At 35.7% G+C, this 19,800-nt stretch overlaps 1 protein-coding gene across 1 annotated transcript in view; it reads right to left on the minus strand.

Moving 5' to 3' along the window:
- MMS22L (MMS22 like, DNA repair protein) overlaps positions 1 to 19,800 on the minus strand; it is a 152,398-nt gene that overhangs the window by 98,434 nt on the left and 34,164 nt on the right. Inside the window, exons 11-13 of the mRNA XM_023543655.2 lie at positions 13,516 to 13,578; positions 5,122 to 5,241; positions 2,538 to 2,764 (exon numbers count right to left, since the gene is read on the minus strand). Coding sequence (XP_023399423.2) covers positions 2,538 to 2,764; positions 5,122 to 5,241; positions 13,516 to 13,578 — 410 coding nt within the window. The remainder of the gene's footprint in view (positions 1 to 2,537; positions 2,765 to 5,121; positions 5,242 to 13,515; positions 13,579 to 19,800) is intronic.

Here is a 19,800-nt window from a genome sequence, read left to right on the forward strand (position 1 = left end):
TAAAATGAAATCCTTGACAACTTCAATCTTTTCTCCATTTATCATGATGTTGCTTACTGGCCCAGTTGTGAGGGTTTTTGTTTTCTTTATGTTGAGGTGCAATTCATACTGAAGGCTGTGGTCTTTGATCTTCATTGGTAAGTGCTTCAAGTCCTTTTCACTTTCAGCAAGCAAGGTTGTGTCAGCTGCATAACGCAGGTTGTTAATGAATCTTCCACTAATCTTGATGCCCCGATCTTCAAATACTCCAGCTTCTCGGATAATTTGCTCAGCATACAGATCGAATAGGATGGTGAAACGATACAACCCTGAAGCACACCTTTCCTAACTTTAAACCATGCAGTTTCCCCTTGTTCTGTCCAATCAATTACCTCTTGATCTATGTACAGGTTCCTCATGAGCACAGTTAAGTGTCCTGGAATTCCTATTCTTAGTAATGTTATCCATAATTTGTTATGATGCACACAGTTGTTAATATGTTCTCCATAGAATCCTTCACTATTGCAACTCGAGGCTTGAATTTTTTCTTCAGTTCTTTCAGCTTTAGAAATGCCAAGTGTGTTCTTCTCCTTTGGTTTTCTATCCCCAGCTCTTTGCACACGTCATTATAATACTTTACCTTGTCTTCTCAAGCTGCCCTTGGAAATCTTCAGTTCTTTTACATCATCATTTCTTCCTTTTGCTTTAGCTACTCGACCTTCTAGAGCAAGTTTCAGAGTCTCTCCTGAAATCCATTTTGGTCTTTTCTTTCTTTCCTGTCTTTTTAAGGCCTCTAGCTTTCTTCACGTAAGATGTTCTTGATTTCATTCCACAACTCTTCTGGTCTTCAGTCATTAGTGTTCAATGCGTCAAATCTATTGTTGAGATGGTCTCTAAATTCAGGTGGGATATACTCAAGGTCGTATTTTGGCTCTTGTGGACGTACTCTGATTTTCTTCAGTTTCAGTTTGAGCTTATATGTGAGCAACTGATGGTCTGTTCCACAGTCAGCCCCTCACCTTGTTCTGGCTGATGATATTAAGCTTTTCCATTGTCTTTTTCCACAGATGTAGTTGATTTGATTCCTGAGTATTCCATCTGCCAAGGTCAATGTGTTAGTCACTGTTTATGTTGGTGAGAAAAGTTATTTGCAAAGAAGTCATTAGTCTTACAAAATTCAATCATGTGATCTCTAGCATCATTTCTATCACCAAAGCCATATTTTCCAACTACCAATCCTTCTTCTTTGTTTCCAACTTTCATATTCCAATTATCAGTCATTATCAGTGCATCCTGATTGCATGTTCAATCAATTTCAGACTGCAGAAGTTGGTAAAAATCTTCAGTTTCTTCATCTTTGGGCTTAGTGTATAAATTTGAGTAATGGTTGTATTAACTGGTCTTCCTTGTAGGCATATTATCCTATCATTGACAGCACCGTACTTCAGGATAGATCTTGAAATGTTCTTTTCGACGATGAATTAAACACCTTTCCTCTTTGAGCTGTCATTCCCGGCTTAGTAGATCACAGGAATGTCCAATTCGAAATGGCCAATACCAGTCATTTCAGCTCACAAATGCCTAGGGTATCTGTTTATGCACCTCATTTCATTTTTGACAATTTCCAATTTTCCTAGCTTCATACTTCGTACATTCCAGGTTCTGATTATTAATGGATGTTTGCAGCTGTTTCTTCTCATTTTGAGTTGTGCCACATTAGCAAACGAAGGTCCCGAAAGCCTGGCTCCATCCATGTCATTAAGGCTGACTCTACTTTGAGGAGACAGCTCATCTTCCAGCACTATATCAGACAATGTTCAGCTGCTAATCATAAGGTTTTTACTGGTTAATTCCTTTCAGAAGTAGACTGCTGGGTCCTTCTTCCTAGTCTGTCTTAGTCTGGTAGCTCAGCTGAAACCTGTCTGCCATGGGTGACCCTGCTGGTACATGAATACCGGTGGCATCGCTTCCAGTATCACAGCAACACGCAAGCCCCCACAGTATGACAAACTGACAGACACGTGGGAGGAAACAGGGTATACCCCCTAAATTAGAATATTAGAGTTAGTTATCTGGTCCTATTATACTCTGGTCAGTTTTCATTCAAGGAAGCAGTGATTGTGGTACTAGTAGGCTTAAAGGACACAGAGCTGTTTCCACTACCTGCAATTCCACAATTTGGATGTTTTTATTCCTATCACTTTTATTTAATAAAATATATGCAACAGATTACATAATAACATTACAATAATTTTGGCAAGGAAAAAAAAGCGCTCCCTAATATCCATTTAATATGTTATTTTATTCCTTAGCACTGATAAGACAATTAAGAAAAATGAAAATCCTCCACAAGTTATAGATATTAGATTTATTCCTTACTATAACAAATTGGCAGGATCTAAAAGCTCTGTATTTTGCCGTCCTACATTAAGGAGTATATTTTAAATGTGTAAACCACAAAAACTCTAAGTGCAAATGAACTTAAAAAATACAAACAGTAACATTTTTCCCAAAGATAACAGGGAGCACTCATGGCAAAAAAAAGATACAGCACACACCTTCCTTTGACTTGTTTCCAAGGATGAGGGCCATTGTTCTTCATTGCTTTCTTAACAACTTTTGCCAAAATGCAAAGGAAAATGGTATAACTACTGCTGGACTTATAAAGGTTGTGGTCTTGTTTATCACAACAGCAGGTCTTCACCATTTCAAGCATAGACAATGATGACTTGTTGATATTTGCAAGGCCTTTCAAAGGAAGCCAAGAAATACTGAAAGAACTATTCTAAGAGCAAAACAAGATAGAAAAGAAGTATTAAGTCTCTTAACAAAAATGGAAATCTGAAAATCCCACTTAGCTCCAAAGAAATTTGACCCATCTGAATCACAGAAGTTATATAACCATTATCACGCATCCCCAAAATAAAATTCCATAATAGCATTTAATGTGAAGAAGTGTCTCAATTTCTGGATTGCCCCCAAAATGTCTTTTCAACAGTTGGTTTGTGCATATATTGCATTTGGTTGATATATCTCTCTACTTTTTCCCTTACTATTTATATATTGGGGGAAAAAAAAATCAAGTCATTTGTTGTCTAGAATTTCCCATGTTCTGGATTTAGCTTCTTGTATTCCTAGTATCACTTAACATATTCTTTGCTCCTCTCTTTTCTGTAAATTTGTGACTGTAGTTAGAGACTTGATCAGATTCAGATCAGGTTTTTCGGCAAGAATTTTTCATTAGTAGTACTGGGTACCTCCTACTACATCTAGCTAAGGGGCACATAAGTTCTGATGGTCATTCTTTTTGTGGTGTTAAGGTGAATCAGGTTGTCAGCCTAATCCATCATTTTAGTTATCTACATCAGCCTTATACTTAATGGTGTTAGCAGTCATTGATGATTGTTGCTCTGATGCCTTATTTCATTAGATGTACGAAATGAAGAAAGATATTCTATCATTCCTTTGAAAGGAGCCCTGGTGGCACAGTGGTTAAGTGCTCAACTGCTAACTCAGAGGTCAGCGGTTCGAATGCACTAGCTGCTCTGTGGGAGAAAGATGTGGCAGTCTGCTTCTGTAAACCAATTCACAGCTTTGGAAACCCTATGGGGCAGTTCTACTCCGTCCTACAGGGTCCCTAAGAGTTGGAATTGACTCAGCAGCAATGTGTTTGACTTGGTTTGGTTTATCATTTCATTGGAATTTATTAACTCATCAGATATTTGGTTACTCTAATATATACTCTGTATTTTCCTTTATGTACAGTTTTCAGAATAAAGGTTTTTTTTATAAAGTTATCATAAACTCAGGGATTTAAACATATTTGGTATGTTTCACATCCATTTAAGTCATTACTCTTTCTTATGCTCCAAATGTTCCAGTTTTGGGTAATGCAAGCACTTTCAAGGTGTCTGCTGTGTCCTTTTGACATGACTCTGGCTTACTCCAGTATCTTCCCTGCTTTCTGGTATGACAAGGTACTCCAGACTCATCTTGTACACACTCTTCCCCAGAAATGAAATCAGTCATTTCCCCATTATATGATTTCTGACATTATGCTTCATAGAAAGGTATTTTTCTCATTTTTAATAAGCTCATAATATACCCAAATCCAAACTTACCATTAACTTATAAATCTTCCATGTATAACACGTAACTAAATCCTTTACTTCAACCTCTTAACTTTTTGCCTTACCAATTTACCCTCTCCTTTGTAAATCCATTGTCCTTATTTTAGTTCTCATCCATAGCATTATATGCTTATATTATCGCAACAGACTAGTAACTCATCTGTACCAATTCATCATTTTACACCACTTTTGGAAAAAAAAATCTCAAACACATACCTAATGTCACACCCTTGCTTCCCAATGCCTCCTGAACAAATCAGAATTTAACCATGCATAATCTCAGCCCTTCATAGTCTAGCCCGGTCTACCTCCTGTACTTTTTATACCTCCTATAACTCTCCAGAGTCATTCCAGGCCTAACATTCAGAACTATTTAATGTGGTAGAACAGACCATGCTTTCTCAATTCTCCATACACTCCTTCTTCCTGGATGGCCTTCTTCTTCTGTACTTGAAAATTCTACTCGCTCTCCCAACACAAAGTTCAAATGTTAAGACCTCATAAAGTCTTTCTGAGTTTATACACTGGTTTAGATGCTCCCTCCTCTGGGTTTCCACAACATCATAGCTTTTTTTTTAACATAATATGTGTACCTTCTCAATAGTCTGTAAGCTATTCAAGTGTTAAGGGTGTGTTTTATTCAGGATAACAGTGCCTGTTTGATGTGCCCCAAGTAATCAAAATTATTAGTATCATGCAGAAAATGTTTATGAATGAGGATTTTTAAAATATCTTTCTGCTGGAATTTTAGGTACTTTCTTTATGCTTACTCTCAAGAGAAAAGGGACACCTGATGCTCTCTCTCCCTTAGGCCAATGCTCTACAAACAAATGTGAAAGACAAAAAAAAAAGCTACTCTAAGTGAATTTCTTTTTTAATCTACTTTGAACAAAAGTTTTAACTATATTAGAAAAAATCCGAACTATTCATAATTAAACCATAAAAATGTTCCTCTAATATCATGCACAAATTCTTCAAATTCCTGGAAGAACTCTATATTCCATTTACTTACCAGATTCTTACTATAATATTCCCATAGAGTGGTGACAACTGTAATGTTTGGCTCCCAGAAATCACAAAGTGTCAAACAACAGTGAAGACACATTCGTAATTGTTCTTCTTGTATACCATCCTAAAAAATAAACTGAGGTTGTGAAAGAGTAAATGGGTCCTGGCTACATGAGTATTATCACTTGATACTGTACTAAATAGCCTGGTGCTAAAAACAGTATGAATATAGATCACCAAATCACACCATTCTCATCTTCACATCAGAGGGTCTAAATCAGCATAAAGTATACTTCTAAAAAAGTTTTAGAGACTGTTAACATATTCAGATAAAGAAAATTACATAACTCAATTTGATTTTTACCTCAGTTATTTAAAAATTGCCAAGTGTTTCATAATAGACTGGAAAAGAAACCTAAACCAGAATAAAATAAGTGTCCAAAAATGATCAAATAATTAAGATGTATTCAAATACAGAGAGTTTGGTCATATATAAGTATGTACTTGGTCAACTTCTTTAACAGGGTTATAAAGGTTGTTCTTTTAAAGTCTAGATGACTGGCAGAGTAGATATATTTTAAACTTTTGGGGAGGGTGGCGGGAGGAAAAGGAAGTAGGAAAAAATTACAAACATCTTCAATTCAACACACATGGGGTGGTCACGACTAAAAATAACAACAGAAACAATTATCTATGATGAGATAACCATGCATATTTTTTAAAAAGTAACATACCTCTGAATTCAACAACTATTTATTTAGAACTTACTATATATAGCCAGGTATTGTTCTAAGGTACCAAACAGTGCAATGAATAAATCTGACATGGTATATGCACTAAAAGAGCTTATACTTTTTGGAGGAAGGGAGAAGACACCAAAAACAAACAAGATAAGTTTAAGCAATTACAACTGCTATGAAAAACAAAATACAACAAGATAGGGTAACGTGGCAGAGTAAATGATGGAGGATGGGCACCATTACTAGATCTGGTTAAAGGAACGGAAAGTCCTTTTCTAGGTGTGGCATTAGAGCCAAATGATTAAATAAACAAGAGTGGGCCATTTAAATACCTGGAAGAAGAGCATTCTAGGCAAAGAAAACAGATGTGAAGTTTCTAAATTGGCAGTAAGCTTAGTATTACAGGTTGAAGCCAAAGACAGGCAGGGACCATTCCCATAAGAAGCCTTAGAGGTCTTGGTAAGAAGTTTGAATTTCATTTTAAATATGTTGGGATGCCACTGGAAGACTATCAGCACAGGAATGATATAATCTGGTTATTTCAAAAACGTTATGTTGAATCATGCACGGAGAATGAATACAGAGAATAAGAGTAGAAGCAGAAATACCAGTTAGGAGACAATTCTGTGAAGCTGTAAGAGAGACATAAGCAGATAACTTTAGAGATATGTGTAGAAACAAAGCCCATGGGACTTGCTGATGAGTTAAATTAAGGTGTGAAGGAAAGAGTAATTAAGGAGAACTCACAGGGTTGAGCTTAGGAAAGGAAAATGGGCTGATGGTATTATTTCCCGAAATGGCAAAGATTAGGGGAGGAACAGAAGGATAGACTGTACAGGGCATCCAAATACAGATATAAGTAGACAATTTCATATATGGGTCAGGGGAAAGGTCAGAGTTATTGATATGAATTTGAATGTTACTTGCGTACTGATGGTTTTTAGAGCTAAGAGGCTAGATCACTCAAGGATATAGATGGAGAAAAGAATAAGATCCAAAACTCTGAGTCCCTTGCTATTCCAACATGTAAAGGCCAAAGAGAAGGAAAGTAGTAAAAAAAAAAAAAAAAGAGCGGTCAACAAAATAGCTAGGAAACCAGTCACTATGAAAATCAAAAAAAGTATTCCAGAAAGGGACACTGGTCAACAGGGCTGAATGCTGTCAAGAGATTAGGATGAGCAGAAAGAGGAAACCTTGGATTTGACAATATGGAAACCACTGGTGCCTTGACAAGAGCACTGCAGGAGGGATAGCAAAGACAAAAGCTGAAGTATGGAGGGCTGAGGAGATAATAGGAGGTGAGAAAGTAGAGGTAGCTGAGTGAAGACAGATAGAGTTCTTGAATAGGTGAGAAGAGACAAGATCAAATGCACAGGGAGTGGAATTAGCCTTTATAAAAGCAGTGAACTTCTGGTAAAACAGAAAAGCACGCTGAGAGGTAGAATACAAAGCAGACATGTTGGGAGATTTGAAGAGGCAAAGACAAAGGACTTCTCATCTGATTGCTTCTACTTTCTCAGTGATTTATGAGAGCCAAGATGTTCAGCTGAGTGGACTGGTCTAGAGCATGTGTTGAGTTGTGTGTTAATGAGAAGTTCTGAAATAAGTCATTTGGAAGAGCAGAAAAGCAAACATTCCAGAACTGACTACCATTTGATATTTACGATCAAGAATATAATGTTAGGCCAGCCAAAAAGAAGAACTGTATGATTTTCTTCAGCAATACTCAGCTGCCGTGGGTGCGGTGGGGATGAGAAACTAGAAGATGCGTGGGTTTTGCCAGGTTTAAAACAGGTAAGGACTATGAAATTAAAGTTGTTTGATGGAGTGATTATGATAAGGAGTTATATAGTCGTGTAATCTAAATTGTTTAAAAGGAGGAAAATGAGGATATAGAAAAGGACAGAAAAGAGAAAAGGTCAATGGTGATGGTCAGATGGTCAGAATGAAAATGAAATGAAAAATGAGAAAATGTAGAGCATAACCACGGGAAGAGAAGGGTGAGGGAGTAAAAGAAAATCTGACTGGAAATGAGGATATTAACAAACTGAGAGAACAGGTATATCATACAATAATATTATAAAAAGAATAGTATACAGGTATAGCGATCTTGTTGCCAAATTATTTGATGAATGACAACGACCCAAACATGAGTAAATGATAGCAAACAGATTTTAATTGACAAAGGCTTTAACTCTTTTAATTATTCATCCCTTAAAAGGTACTTCAGCCTTAGTGCTCTAGGCAATTTCCTCACTCCCACTCTAGAGAGTGCTCTTTTTATGCTCTCACATCATACTGCACAGCACTAAGGAGTGCTGGTGGTGCAGTTGTTAAGCACTCGGCTGCTAACCAGAAGATAGGTGGTTTGAAACCACCAGCCGCTCCATGGGAGAAAAAGGTGGCGTCTGCTTCTGTAAGATTATAGCCTTGGAAACCCTATGGGGCTGTTCTACTCTGTCCTATAGGGTCACCGTTAGTCAGAATTGACTTGATGGCAACGGTTTATCATTGCACTTACCACATAAAATTGAATCTGTTTCTTTATCAGCCTTCAAGACTCTATGAGCTCTCTAAGGGCTGCGATAATGTCCTACTCACTTTAGTGTCCCCAGGGTCTAACACAGTGCCTGGTTTATCAAAGACCCTCAATAAATGTTTGATGAACAAAAGTGAGATCTGAGTTCTGGTACCTCTTTTCACCAAGTAGTTACTGGCTTAGGGCAAGATAATTAGCTTCCCCAACAGGCAATTAGACTCACTTAACCAAAGAAGACAAAGTTCTGCCCATCACTAACACTCTTTGATTTTACTGTGAAAATATTAAACTTGACCTCACAATTTCTATGGTACACTACTGATTTGAATTAAAGCACACTACTTTTATTGTATATGTACTCTTACATACATAATACATATTATCTGTACTATTATATATTTTTTCATACATATATATATATACTAACATTTAGTGGGCATTGATTGAGATTGCTCTTAGTGACCAAATCAATACTTGAATCATGGGCTTTATAAGGCTAGAGTCCATGTTCCTTCCACTGTACCCAGTCAAGAAGAAATAAGATATGGTATTCTTTTACTTTCTTAAAGGAAAACTGGGGAAAAAAAAAAAAAAAAATGCCTGTAATTTTCTGACTATTGGCTTTGGATTAAAATAAAAAGAAGTGGCCGAGAAAAAATCAGTTGGTTGAGTGTGACGTGAAAAGTACATGCTTTTTTTAGCTGATAGTCAATAACTGATAGTATTTGTTATCCACTTGGAAGAAAGTCCTGGCAATCCACTTTGGAAAAATCAGTCATTGAAAACAAACCGGGGTTTGTTATAGATGCTATACTTTCACATTCTGCATATTCAATCATTGCTTTGTTTTGAACCATTTTTCCTTAAAAATTCTTACGTGCACACAGATAGATAGGTAGACAGATAAGGTGAATTGCAGAGAAAAAGGTTTGCCTATCTTCAAGTCTAGGTAGCTAGGGAGATAAGAACATACAATAGTCAGGGGTAGGGGAGGCAACAGACGTCTTAGCTCAAACCCACAATGAAAAAAAGAGTTGAAACAGGGTAGGGAAGAATATCTCTGAACATTTGACTATACTAAGTTCTTTCTAATATTTTCTATCATATACTTACTGGAGAGGGGGCAGAAATACAGAAAATTGAGATGCTTTCCACAAGTATGACCAAAACAGATCTGGAAACCAAAATGCACTACTAGTCAAACATGTAAGAACAAAGTGTCAAAACAGAAATAATAAAGAAAAATACAGTTTTATTAAAAATCCTATGAAGGAAAATGTTTCAAGGTAGCACATAGTGGAGTTAAACATATATGGAGATTCAAATGCCAGCTATGACATTTCCTAGTTAACTGTGAATATGGACAAACTATTGAACTCTTATGGGCCTCAGCCCCTTAATCTGTAAAATGTAAACAACAATATCTTCTCTTCACAAGACTGTCTTAAGAATTAAGAATGCAAATTAAGGGCTAAGTACAGTGCTTGGCGCAGAGATAACAGCTACTTTGTTATCTACAGGAAAAGAAATGTACTTTTTTAGGCAAAATGCTGACCCTTTTGATGTTCAAGTAATAAACGCAACAGGTTTACAGTATCATGTCTTAAACTGATACATTCCAATTTTTTGAGTATTAATACCAAGCCCTATCTAAACCCAGAGATTGGATTAAGAACACGTAAATCCATATTCTCTGATTAAAGACTTTTAGTAAGCCAGAACGGCCTATGAGACTCTTCTCCACACGAACTTAAAACTGCCTGGCCCAATCCCAGAGCCTCTTCTTAGGGTGTGTGTGTATGCGCGTTCAAGATAAAGCTACCCTAGAATATACCATAGTGCCTGCTCCTGATCTCTGCTTCAGTTCTTCCTAAAATAATATCTTCGTATCTTTATTTTGAAAGATTCAATTTAGGCATGTTAAATTTGGGCATATTCTACATGTCAAATTCTTTCATTGAACTAAAAATGAACACATTTTTCTCTTTCAGCTTAGTTATTATATAGAAATGGATATTTAAAAACTGGTTACATTTCTTCATGCAAAGCTAGCCTACCAGAAACCATCAAAAGAATTAATTCATTTGCAAGCTAAATGGCAATGGTTTCTAAAAATCGATCTGATTTGGGTTTATTTTTAAACCCAATTTTAAAGAGATTATAGAGTGTTAGACTTCAATATTCTAGTCAAGACCCTCTGCCCAAGAAATACTGATTTTTAATTAGCATTTGGGAGATTACTGTCCCATATTATTCCAAGTTAATCACACCCTGAGTTGTTTCTGGTCTTAGACTCTCTAAATTAAAGAATCTTTGATGAATTAAAAATAATACTTTAAAAAAAATTAGGCTTGTTTAGGATCTCCTTGTATACTGCTCCATGATTTATAAAACTAGAATATTGCTTCTGTGATCTCAGAAAATAATGAGGTCTTTAAAAAGAAGGTACCATAAAACTAAAAATTTCCTTTTTCATATGAAAACAATAATGCTATTTAAAGATAGAATAAATGTTTACAGTTCACAATCTCTAAAAACTGTTTTTAACTCAAACAGCTATTCCACTGTCTCTCCGTAATCAAATTAGACAACAGCTGCTCTCCTCACTAAAGGAAAGCTCAGCATCTATTTCTGACAGATCACCCTTGGGTGAAAAAGATTTTTTAAACAGATTATCTGCTTAGTTAAAACTGCCATTTTACTTGAAGACTGCTACATATTTGGAATGATTTTTTTTTTTTTTTTAAATATTGCAATGAGACTCGCTGTTGGAGATCAAGTTAAAGCATATGAGCATGGTCAGCGTTTAATTTACCTCAATAGGGGGAAAACAGATACAATCAAACTGATAGCTCTACCTAAACATATTTTTTATGACCACCTACTGCACCCACAAAATTGGTTTCTAGAACTCCAGCAAGTAGTCCTATACTACTTATAGAAAATAATTTGACAAAATCAAGGCATGATAAAAGAGAGAGAATACCTGAGAAGATGGAGTACTTTTTCCTAAATATTACAAATATTTACTTCTCCTAAATAAAATGTATTACTTTTACTTTATGCCAGACTTAAAACTCACAGAGAAAGTGTCTTAGATTAGCCGTACTTTCTTTAAACAAACAAACAATCTACTACACTTTTTTCTAGAGCGACTGATTGGTTTGCCCAGGACTTTCCTAGTTTTAGCACTGAAAGTCCTGTTTTCCAGGAATGTCAGTCCTAGGCAAACCCAGATGGTTGGTCACTGTACCTACTTGCGAGAATTATTGATCTTCAAAATAGTTTTAACGCCACCATTAAAAATAGTAGTTGTACTGTAAAAGTTTACTATGTAGTGTCTGAATAAGTTTTAGAACATTTGACTAAGACATTCCAAAAATTTTTCTCAAGCAAATTACTAGTTTCCTTCCTTTAAATTAAAATTATAGGCAATCATAATCCAAAGGAAAAAAAGGTATTAATTTCAAGCAACTAAAAGTGTTCATAGAGAGTTTTCTATCTTTTAGTCAAAAACCATGTCTATGCAACAGCAGCAATGACAAACCATGTCTCCTGTTTGTCTCTCACCATGACTGGGTATATGTGTATTTACCAATACGAACCTTCAGAGCCTCCTTAAGAAATACTCTGTGACCTAAAACCTTGCTGAAGGAAACTATAAATTTCATACACTGTTTGAACTAAAAGGATGTTTACTAACAGTATAACAGAAGCAGATTGAGAGTGTTTAAGTGTCTCAGGATGCACTATTTGCTACTGTGCCAGAAGAAGAAATTTAAAGGCTATGAACAGTTATAATTCAATTTAGAAATTAAACCTGCTCCCAGTTACTATCTCAGGTGGAATAACTGTCAGCCAAAAGTAACACTATCCAAAGGATGGAAAAGTCTTTTCACTTGGTTTTAATCAAGCTATGTTAAGGCATAAAGATTGGGTTAATACCTGAAGTAAATGATAATGACCATTTTTTAAATTCCCTGCATTCTTTAAGAAATTTTTTGAGTTGCTAAATCACTAAGTTCCCAAAAAGAACAAAGGAGCCCAATTAAAAGAAATAAGGAAACAAAAAAAGGGATAAACAAAAACTTTTCAAGTGGTAGGGGTAAGCATTTTAAAAGGATAATATTTCTTTTGTTTTCCATACAACTTACGTGTTTTTTGGGCTTCAGTCTAGGCTAGAATTCTTAGCTTGTAATTAGAAAAGTCATAATATAACTAAATGCATTCATATGTTTCACCTAAAAATATTAAGAGTTATCACAGAAAACAGGAAAAAGAAAACTCCAAGCTATTAAACTAATTTTCAAAGATATGGCTACTATACCCATCCAATGAAAAAGCAACATTACACTACCGTATTTCTTCTTATTTCCTTCAGGTTTTTTTAAACAATCTTCATTAACAGAATAGTAATTTATTTCCCAAATTAAAAAACACTGACTTAATTTTCTTTAAACTACTACATAAATGATAACTTATATTACAAAATGTAATAGCAAATCTACAGAGCAACAACATGTTTAAAGATGTGATGAACAGCATACTTAAAACTATTTTAAAAAGAGGTCAAGTCTGACCTCTGGGCCATGAAGCACTACATTAACAGCTCTGCAGAAAGAAAAATGATAAGGTATGAAATGAGGGCTCGGAAACTAGGACCTTATCAGTTAGAGTAGGATGCAAGCCTCTAAGACAAATTGCTCAGCAAGGCAAGTCACCTTCCTGCTGTGATGAGGATAGCTGAATTCCAATGCCACTGACTATCTCCCTCATCATGTCTTCGAGTCTTGCTATCATCAAGTCAGTGTATAGTTCCAAAGCATCGACCACTTATTTTGAATATATTTTGTCAAAGTCGCCAACTAGGATAATTATCTTTATCCTTTAACTGAGAACTTACTGTTAATAACAAGAAATCTTTAAAGGACAGGCACTAGTAGGAACTAAGTACAGTGACTCTTCATTGACACAGAATTATGATTCTATGTCCAGTTTTTAAAAAGTAAGCTAAGTTTGTTATTTAAATCATTTTAATAGCTTGCCTGGTTCTTATAAATAATATCTGTAACATAAAAATTCAATAATGTCCACAAACTGTCTTATTTTAAATGCATACCTGAATACTGATGGACTTTTTCAGCAGTTCTTCTACAAAGTTCCAATTTGATTCCATTTGTCTCTAGAAAGGGGGAGATATGTTATGTTAAAATTATTGCTCTTCATTGCACACATTTAAAATTATGGTATAGTAAATTAAATGTGAAGTACAAACATTTCCTCTATCACCAGACATCACTGCTATTTCTTGAATGTCTAATATTACTTTGGCAAAGAGTTAGTCAACAAACTTGTTAGAAAAAAATTTATAAGTATTTTAATCCAATATAAACCCTACCAGAAGCTGTTTTATTAAACAGTGGTGCTTTTATAAAATTATAAATGCTTTAACAAATATTTATTTTTTTCTGTCAGATGTAATCTAACAAGAAAAAAAAAAACTTTACATATCTATAGTATTTTTGGAGCTTTTATGCCCTAGGTATTCTTCCTGTTCTGTTCTTTACTCCCTGGAGATTTTTTCTTTAATTTTATGTGTAATAGTTCCCAGACATCCTACTCTAGTAAGCAAAGCAACAAAAATTTTACACAGAATAAAAGAAAAATTTATACCGTGCTACCTTATTTTGCCAAAGGTCACTTACCGAGAAATCTCAACTATCTAGAAGACTCTCTATAAGGAGAAAGAAAGCCAAGAGGGATTTTCACAAAGCCAAAATACTTTACAAAGGCTAAGTACTGAAAACAATTTCACTATTTCAACAAGAAAGCCCAGCGAACCTTCTCACAAGACACTCTGTTTGCTTGATAATCATTTTTAATGGTCTGAATACGTGGCTACTAGTTAAAAGCCAGACAACCTCCAAGAGGAATCAAATAATAACTAATTTTTTACCCCCTCCCCGCAAAAGGCACAGAAAATAACTGTAAGACCTCAAAAAGCAAAGCCAGAGGTCTTAACATACAAAACGCCCCACCATTCCCTACTATTCTTATTATAATAAATATGTTCACAAGATGAGCCCAAATGATTAATAAAGGGTTAAAATATATTCAGTATATTTATTTTAAAAGAGTGGGGAAACACTCACGTAATTGCTAAGTACGCTAAGCCGCTAAATAAATATTTCCTTAATAAAGGTGCTTAGTGATTCTGAGAACCAGCCTCAAAAGATAGCCCCCAATGATCTCTGTCTCCTGGTGCTCATGCCCTGTGTAATTCTTTCCCACACTGTAACAGGATTGGTCTGTGACCAATGGAATATGGCAGGAGTAATAGTATGTCTCATCCAAGATTAGCTTATAAGACATTGCAGTTTCCATCTTGACAGCACTCTTGTTTCTCTAGGATCACTTGTTCTGAAGGAAGCCATGCTGTGAATGCCCTGGGGGAGGTCTAAGTGATAAGTAACTGAAGCTTCCTGCCAATGTCAGGGAGCTTAGAAGTGAATCTTCCAGGCAAGACTGAAGTTGCAGCAGACAGCTTGACTGCAACTTCATGAGAGACCACGAGCAAGAACCAGCCAACTAAGCCCATCCTAGATGCCTTACCTTCAAGAAAGTGTGAGACGATGCTTGTTATTTTAAGTTGCCAAATTTTGTTATGCAGAAATAACTAACATACTTATTTAGATATTTTTTAGCAAAAGATTTATTTACTTCTTAAAATGAATGTATGTAAATAAGCTGAATGCAAAACATTTATCAGGAGAGAAAGTGAGTAGAAAAGAATCTGGCCTTGCCGAAAGAGAAAGTTTGGCCTTTGCCCTGGCTTTTTGGAGGTAATCTCTGGGCCCTTGGAAGTTACACCTGATAGGAGTCTGTTTACTCGTGGGTTTTGATCATACTGGATAGTCTAAAAGTGTGATTAGCAACAACGTGATTACCAAAATAGTCTTACACTGGAAGCTGGCCATACCAGAAAGACAAACAATGCGACTTAGGGTGGCGGCTGTGGATCACATGATTTCAATCACCTGGAGACTGAAGTCAACCACATGGGTAATCAATGAATCAGCCATGCCTAGGTAATGCAGCCCCAACAAAAACTCTGAATACTGAGGCTTGGACAAGCTTCCCTGGTTGACAATAACTCTGCATATTGACACAAATCAACGCCTAGAGAGAGTAACGCATTCTGCCTCTATAGGGAGAAGGCAACAGAAGCTTCACATTTGGTATTTCTCCTGGACTCTGCCCTATGCACTTCTTTCCTTGACTGATTTTAATCTGTATCCTTCCCCTGTTATAATAAACAATAACTGAGTATAAGAGCTTCCAATGAGTTCTGTGAATCCTTCCAGTGAATTATCAAACATGAGGGTGGTTTGGGGAAACCCCTGAACCTGCAACTGGCCTCAGATGTGAGGGAGGTCTTGGGGACTGTGCCCTCAAATTTTGTAGTTGGCCTTAAAATTCTCTCAGAAAGGAAATAATTTTGCTCTATCAATACTGTGTGTACACTGTGTCAGGCTCTTTACTTTTTACTTCCTAATGAAACATTTTCCCATTTCACAGATAATGCAAATTAAGTCTCAGAAAAGTCACATACACAGTCAGAGCAAGGATTCAAATCTAAGTTGGTGGGGGCCCCAAAGCCAGAGTTCCTTCCATTATACCATGCTATTAGTAACTGATTTTTTCGTAGCAGGCTTTCCCTGCATTTTCAGCAGTTCATTTTTTACATAACTATTTTAAAAAGTTTACCCTCATTGCCAAGTAAGCAGAAACATGACAGGGTAGATGTAATTCAAGTTTCAGCTTTACAATTTGATAGCGTTTATGAGTTTATTTCAATTGTTCTGCTCTACCAAGATATTTGAATCACAAGAATTATAGATAAGCAGTGCAATTCTTACCAGAAGAATTTCAACTATATGGATCAGTATTGTGACTATAATATAAAACAAAAATAAACCTTAATACAAAGGAAGAATGACAACTATATCATGTCCAAATCAAATCTGAATAATATGTATCAAAGGGATATAAATTTTTCTGAATTTCAACAGGGAAATTTAACTTCATCAGCAGCAACAATTTTTTTTCTACGTACCAAGTTATACCTCACTTAATTCCAAAGATGAAATGAAGGTAAGAAGTCACCAACTTGGGGCTACGTTTTACATTTCTTGTACCACCTCTAAAATCTAAGACACCCTCTTAAGCATTAGTATAGGTGATATCTTCACCAGGAATATAAAATAGATCTTCCCCCTCCACTTCCAGCAGACTAGGTAGCCTGGTGCAACTCTCATTTTAAAATTATATTTCACATTTTTATCTGCCTGTCGTTCTGACATTTAAAGATGAGCATCAGCTAGCCTGACCGACTGCACTCTGTTCTGAGCAGGGAGGCAATGTTAAACCGATCCCTGCAATGCCCAAAAGTGATTTTACTCTTTAAACACTATTTGGTTTTTAGAAGAGGTAAGTGGGATTGTGAGATGATAACACAGCCTCATCTAGGTTGAGAGAAAAGCATTAAACAGAAATGTATGAAAATCTAAACCCTCTAGTATGAAAAGTGATACCAAAATTTCCTAATATGCCTATCCTAAGAAATCAGCTAGTTTTGTGATTTAAATCCACATATAGCAAAAGTTACAGAAACTTTCAAAATAAAAAAAATAATTAACCACATCCGAAACCTATTTAAAATGTAAAGATTTGACATTAACCTCAGGGCAAAGCAGTTCACATTTAAAAACTGTAATATCTCCATGGTTATAACAGGACTTAAGGCACTCCTCTGCTGAAGAACATTATGAATAACCACTATTACTTCATATCATCTCTCACACCAGATTACTCTTTAATAGAATGAAGCATGCTTACTGCACAACCATCTTCTTACTGTAGTTGGCTGTGCTAATACATCATAAGGGGGGGAAAAATTCGGCAATTTTCAAAATTCTGATCTAAATATATCACAGACCAAAATTAACATCCTATATAAACTCTGAAAGAAACGGCCCAAAATGCCTAGACTAGAACGACCATGAAGTTAACCAACTAAACAGAGATGCTTCTGAGAGTAAAGGGCAAAACTAACCAGATAGGACCTGGGAACTAAAAGCATAAACTGGGACTGTGCCTGGCAAACTAGAACACATGGTTGCCCTCACCCAAAAAAACCAAACCCATTGCCATGAAGTCAATTCTGAACCGTAGTGACCCTATAAAAAAAAAAAAAAATTTTTTTTTTTTATAGGGTCACTACGGTTCAGAATTCAGGGTAAAACTGCCCCATAGTTTCCAAGGTGCAAATCTTTATGGAAGTAGATTGCCACATCTTTCTCCTCTGGAGTGGCTGGTGGGTTCGAATTGCCAACTTTTCAGTTAGCAGCTAAGCGATTAATCACTGTGCCACCAGGACTCCTTTACAGTTACCCTATCTAGGACCTATTCATAAAGGGAAACCCTTAGGAGAACCCCAAAATTAAATTATTCAAGTGATAAAGAAAGGGTGGAATTTAACCACTACAAACCTCAGTGTCCTCACCTGTAAAATGGATATAATCATCACTCTTTCAACTACTTCATAACATATCACTGAGATAAAAATTGAATCATTAAATTCTTTGTAAATGCAATCAGCTGAAGGCATTACCCCTAATATAAACGATTATTAACTGGAGACCTTGAGGTTTTCTTTAAAAGCCTTTAAGAAGTCTAAAACTATTTGGAGATTTTTGTGGACTCATGAGTAAAGGCAAGGTTTAGTTTACAGATACATACAAACATATACGTCCTTACTATTTTTATACGGAAGTTTTTTTTTTTTTTTTTTCAAATCATGGTAATCTTTCCTTTTAAAACCTTCTATATAATTTTTAAAAATTAAGACTTTAAAAAATGTATGTATCCTGGCAAAAGAAAATCAAACAGGAACTGCTGACAAATACTACAAGGCACAGGCTACGCTATTTCAAACATAGACTATTTACTCTGTTGAGTCAGAGCTAATAAAAGCAATAACCTCCTCTGGAGTTCTCTGTATGAAATAGAAGAGCGATTTCAGCTATGCAATCGTGGGTGGATATACCAATGCAATTCAACGTTACAACAGTAATAGTAATGATATATATTAATGGGGCCAAATTACCTACCACACTGGGAGTATCTGGGGGTCACTATCAACCACTACTGAAATATACCACTGACTCAAATATGTGTTAATGCAGCTCCAGCATTAATAACCTAAAAGCCTGCTCCCTGATGCAAGGGGCAATATAATCTATTTCATATATATCCTCTCATCTGCACCTATTACTATGATATCACACAATAAGAACTTGTAAGTACTTAATTATCACATCGACATATATTGACCAAAATTAGAAGTATGTACATGGAGGAAGAATGGTTGGCAGGGAAATAAAAACAGTTATGCTAAGACCTTAGAATTTTAGGTAAATTTTTTTAGTTCCTTTAATGTTGTTTCAGTATTCTAGTAATTATAAGATGTGAAACATTACCATATCAAATCCACAAAAATATTTAATAAAAAGGCTACTATAGTAATAATAATAACTGTTAACATTTATTGTTTACTGTGTATCAACATGGTAAACACTCATGTACAGAAACAAAGAAGACACTATCCTCTATGAGAAGCTCATTCTATTGATTCCTTCAATAAACTGGTAGGATGCTTAAACACACTGATACTGAGCTGTGTGTGAACTTCTCAGAGGACTTTATAACTTATTATTTTACTTCATCTTAGAATCCCCTTTTATTAACGGGGGATCATTTGGAGGCCCTCCTGAGGTTCTTTCCAGTTCTGTGATGCTATAAAACCTGCTGCTGTCGAGTTGATTCCAACTCATGGCGACCCTGTATATCTCAGTACTAACTGAGCCTCAGATTCCATGAATGCTTCCTCAGAGTTGACTCTGACCAGTCTTCCAAAGAAAGGAAAAGCTGTCAAATCCATCAAGATTTCACAAAAACAGTGATTCTCATACCTAGTAAAGGATGAAAACCAAGGAATTTTGAAAAACAAGGAATCCCAAACTACACCACGTCTATGAAATCAGCTTCTCCAGAGTTGAGACCTAGAAATCTGGATTTTAAAAATCTCACAGATGGATCTGATGGTCAGGCTACTTGGGAAAACACATCCATAAAAAAGACCAATTTAAAAAGCACAGACACACTGACTTTCAGATTCTAGATGCCTATTTTATGAAATGATGGGATGATGTAATACTACAATACTATCATTTCTAAATGTGGGAGAAATTATATAAAAACACGCTTCAGATAAAGGCATCTACCAACTGGTTTTATTCATAAGGATATTTAAGTAACACTGTAAAAAAGTGTTTCTAACTAG

This window comes from Loxodonta africana, chromosome 1 (assembly GCF_030014295.1).
Source record: "Loxodonta africana isolate mLoxAfr1 chromosome 1, mLoxAfr1.hap2, whole genome shotgun sequence".
NCBI lineage: Eukaryota > Metazoa > Chordata > Mammalia > Proboscidea > Elephantidae > Loxodonta > Loxodonta africana.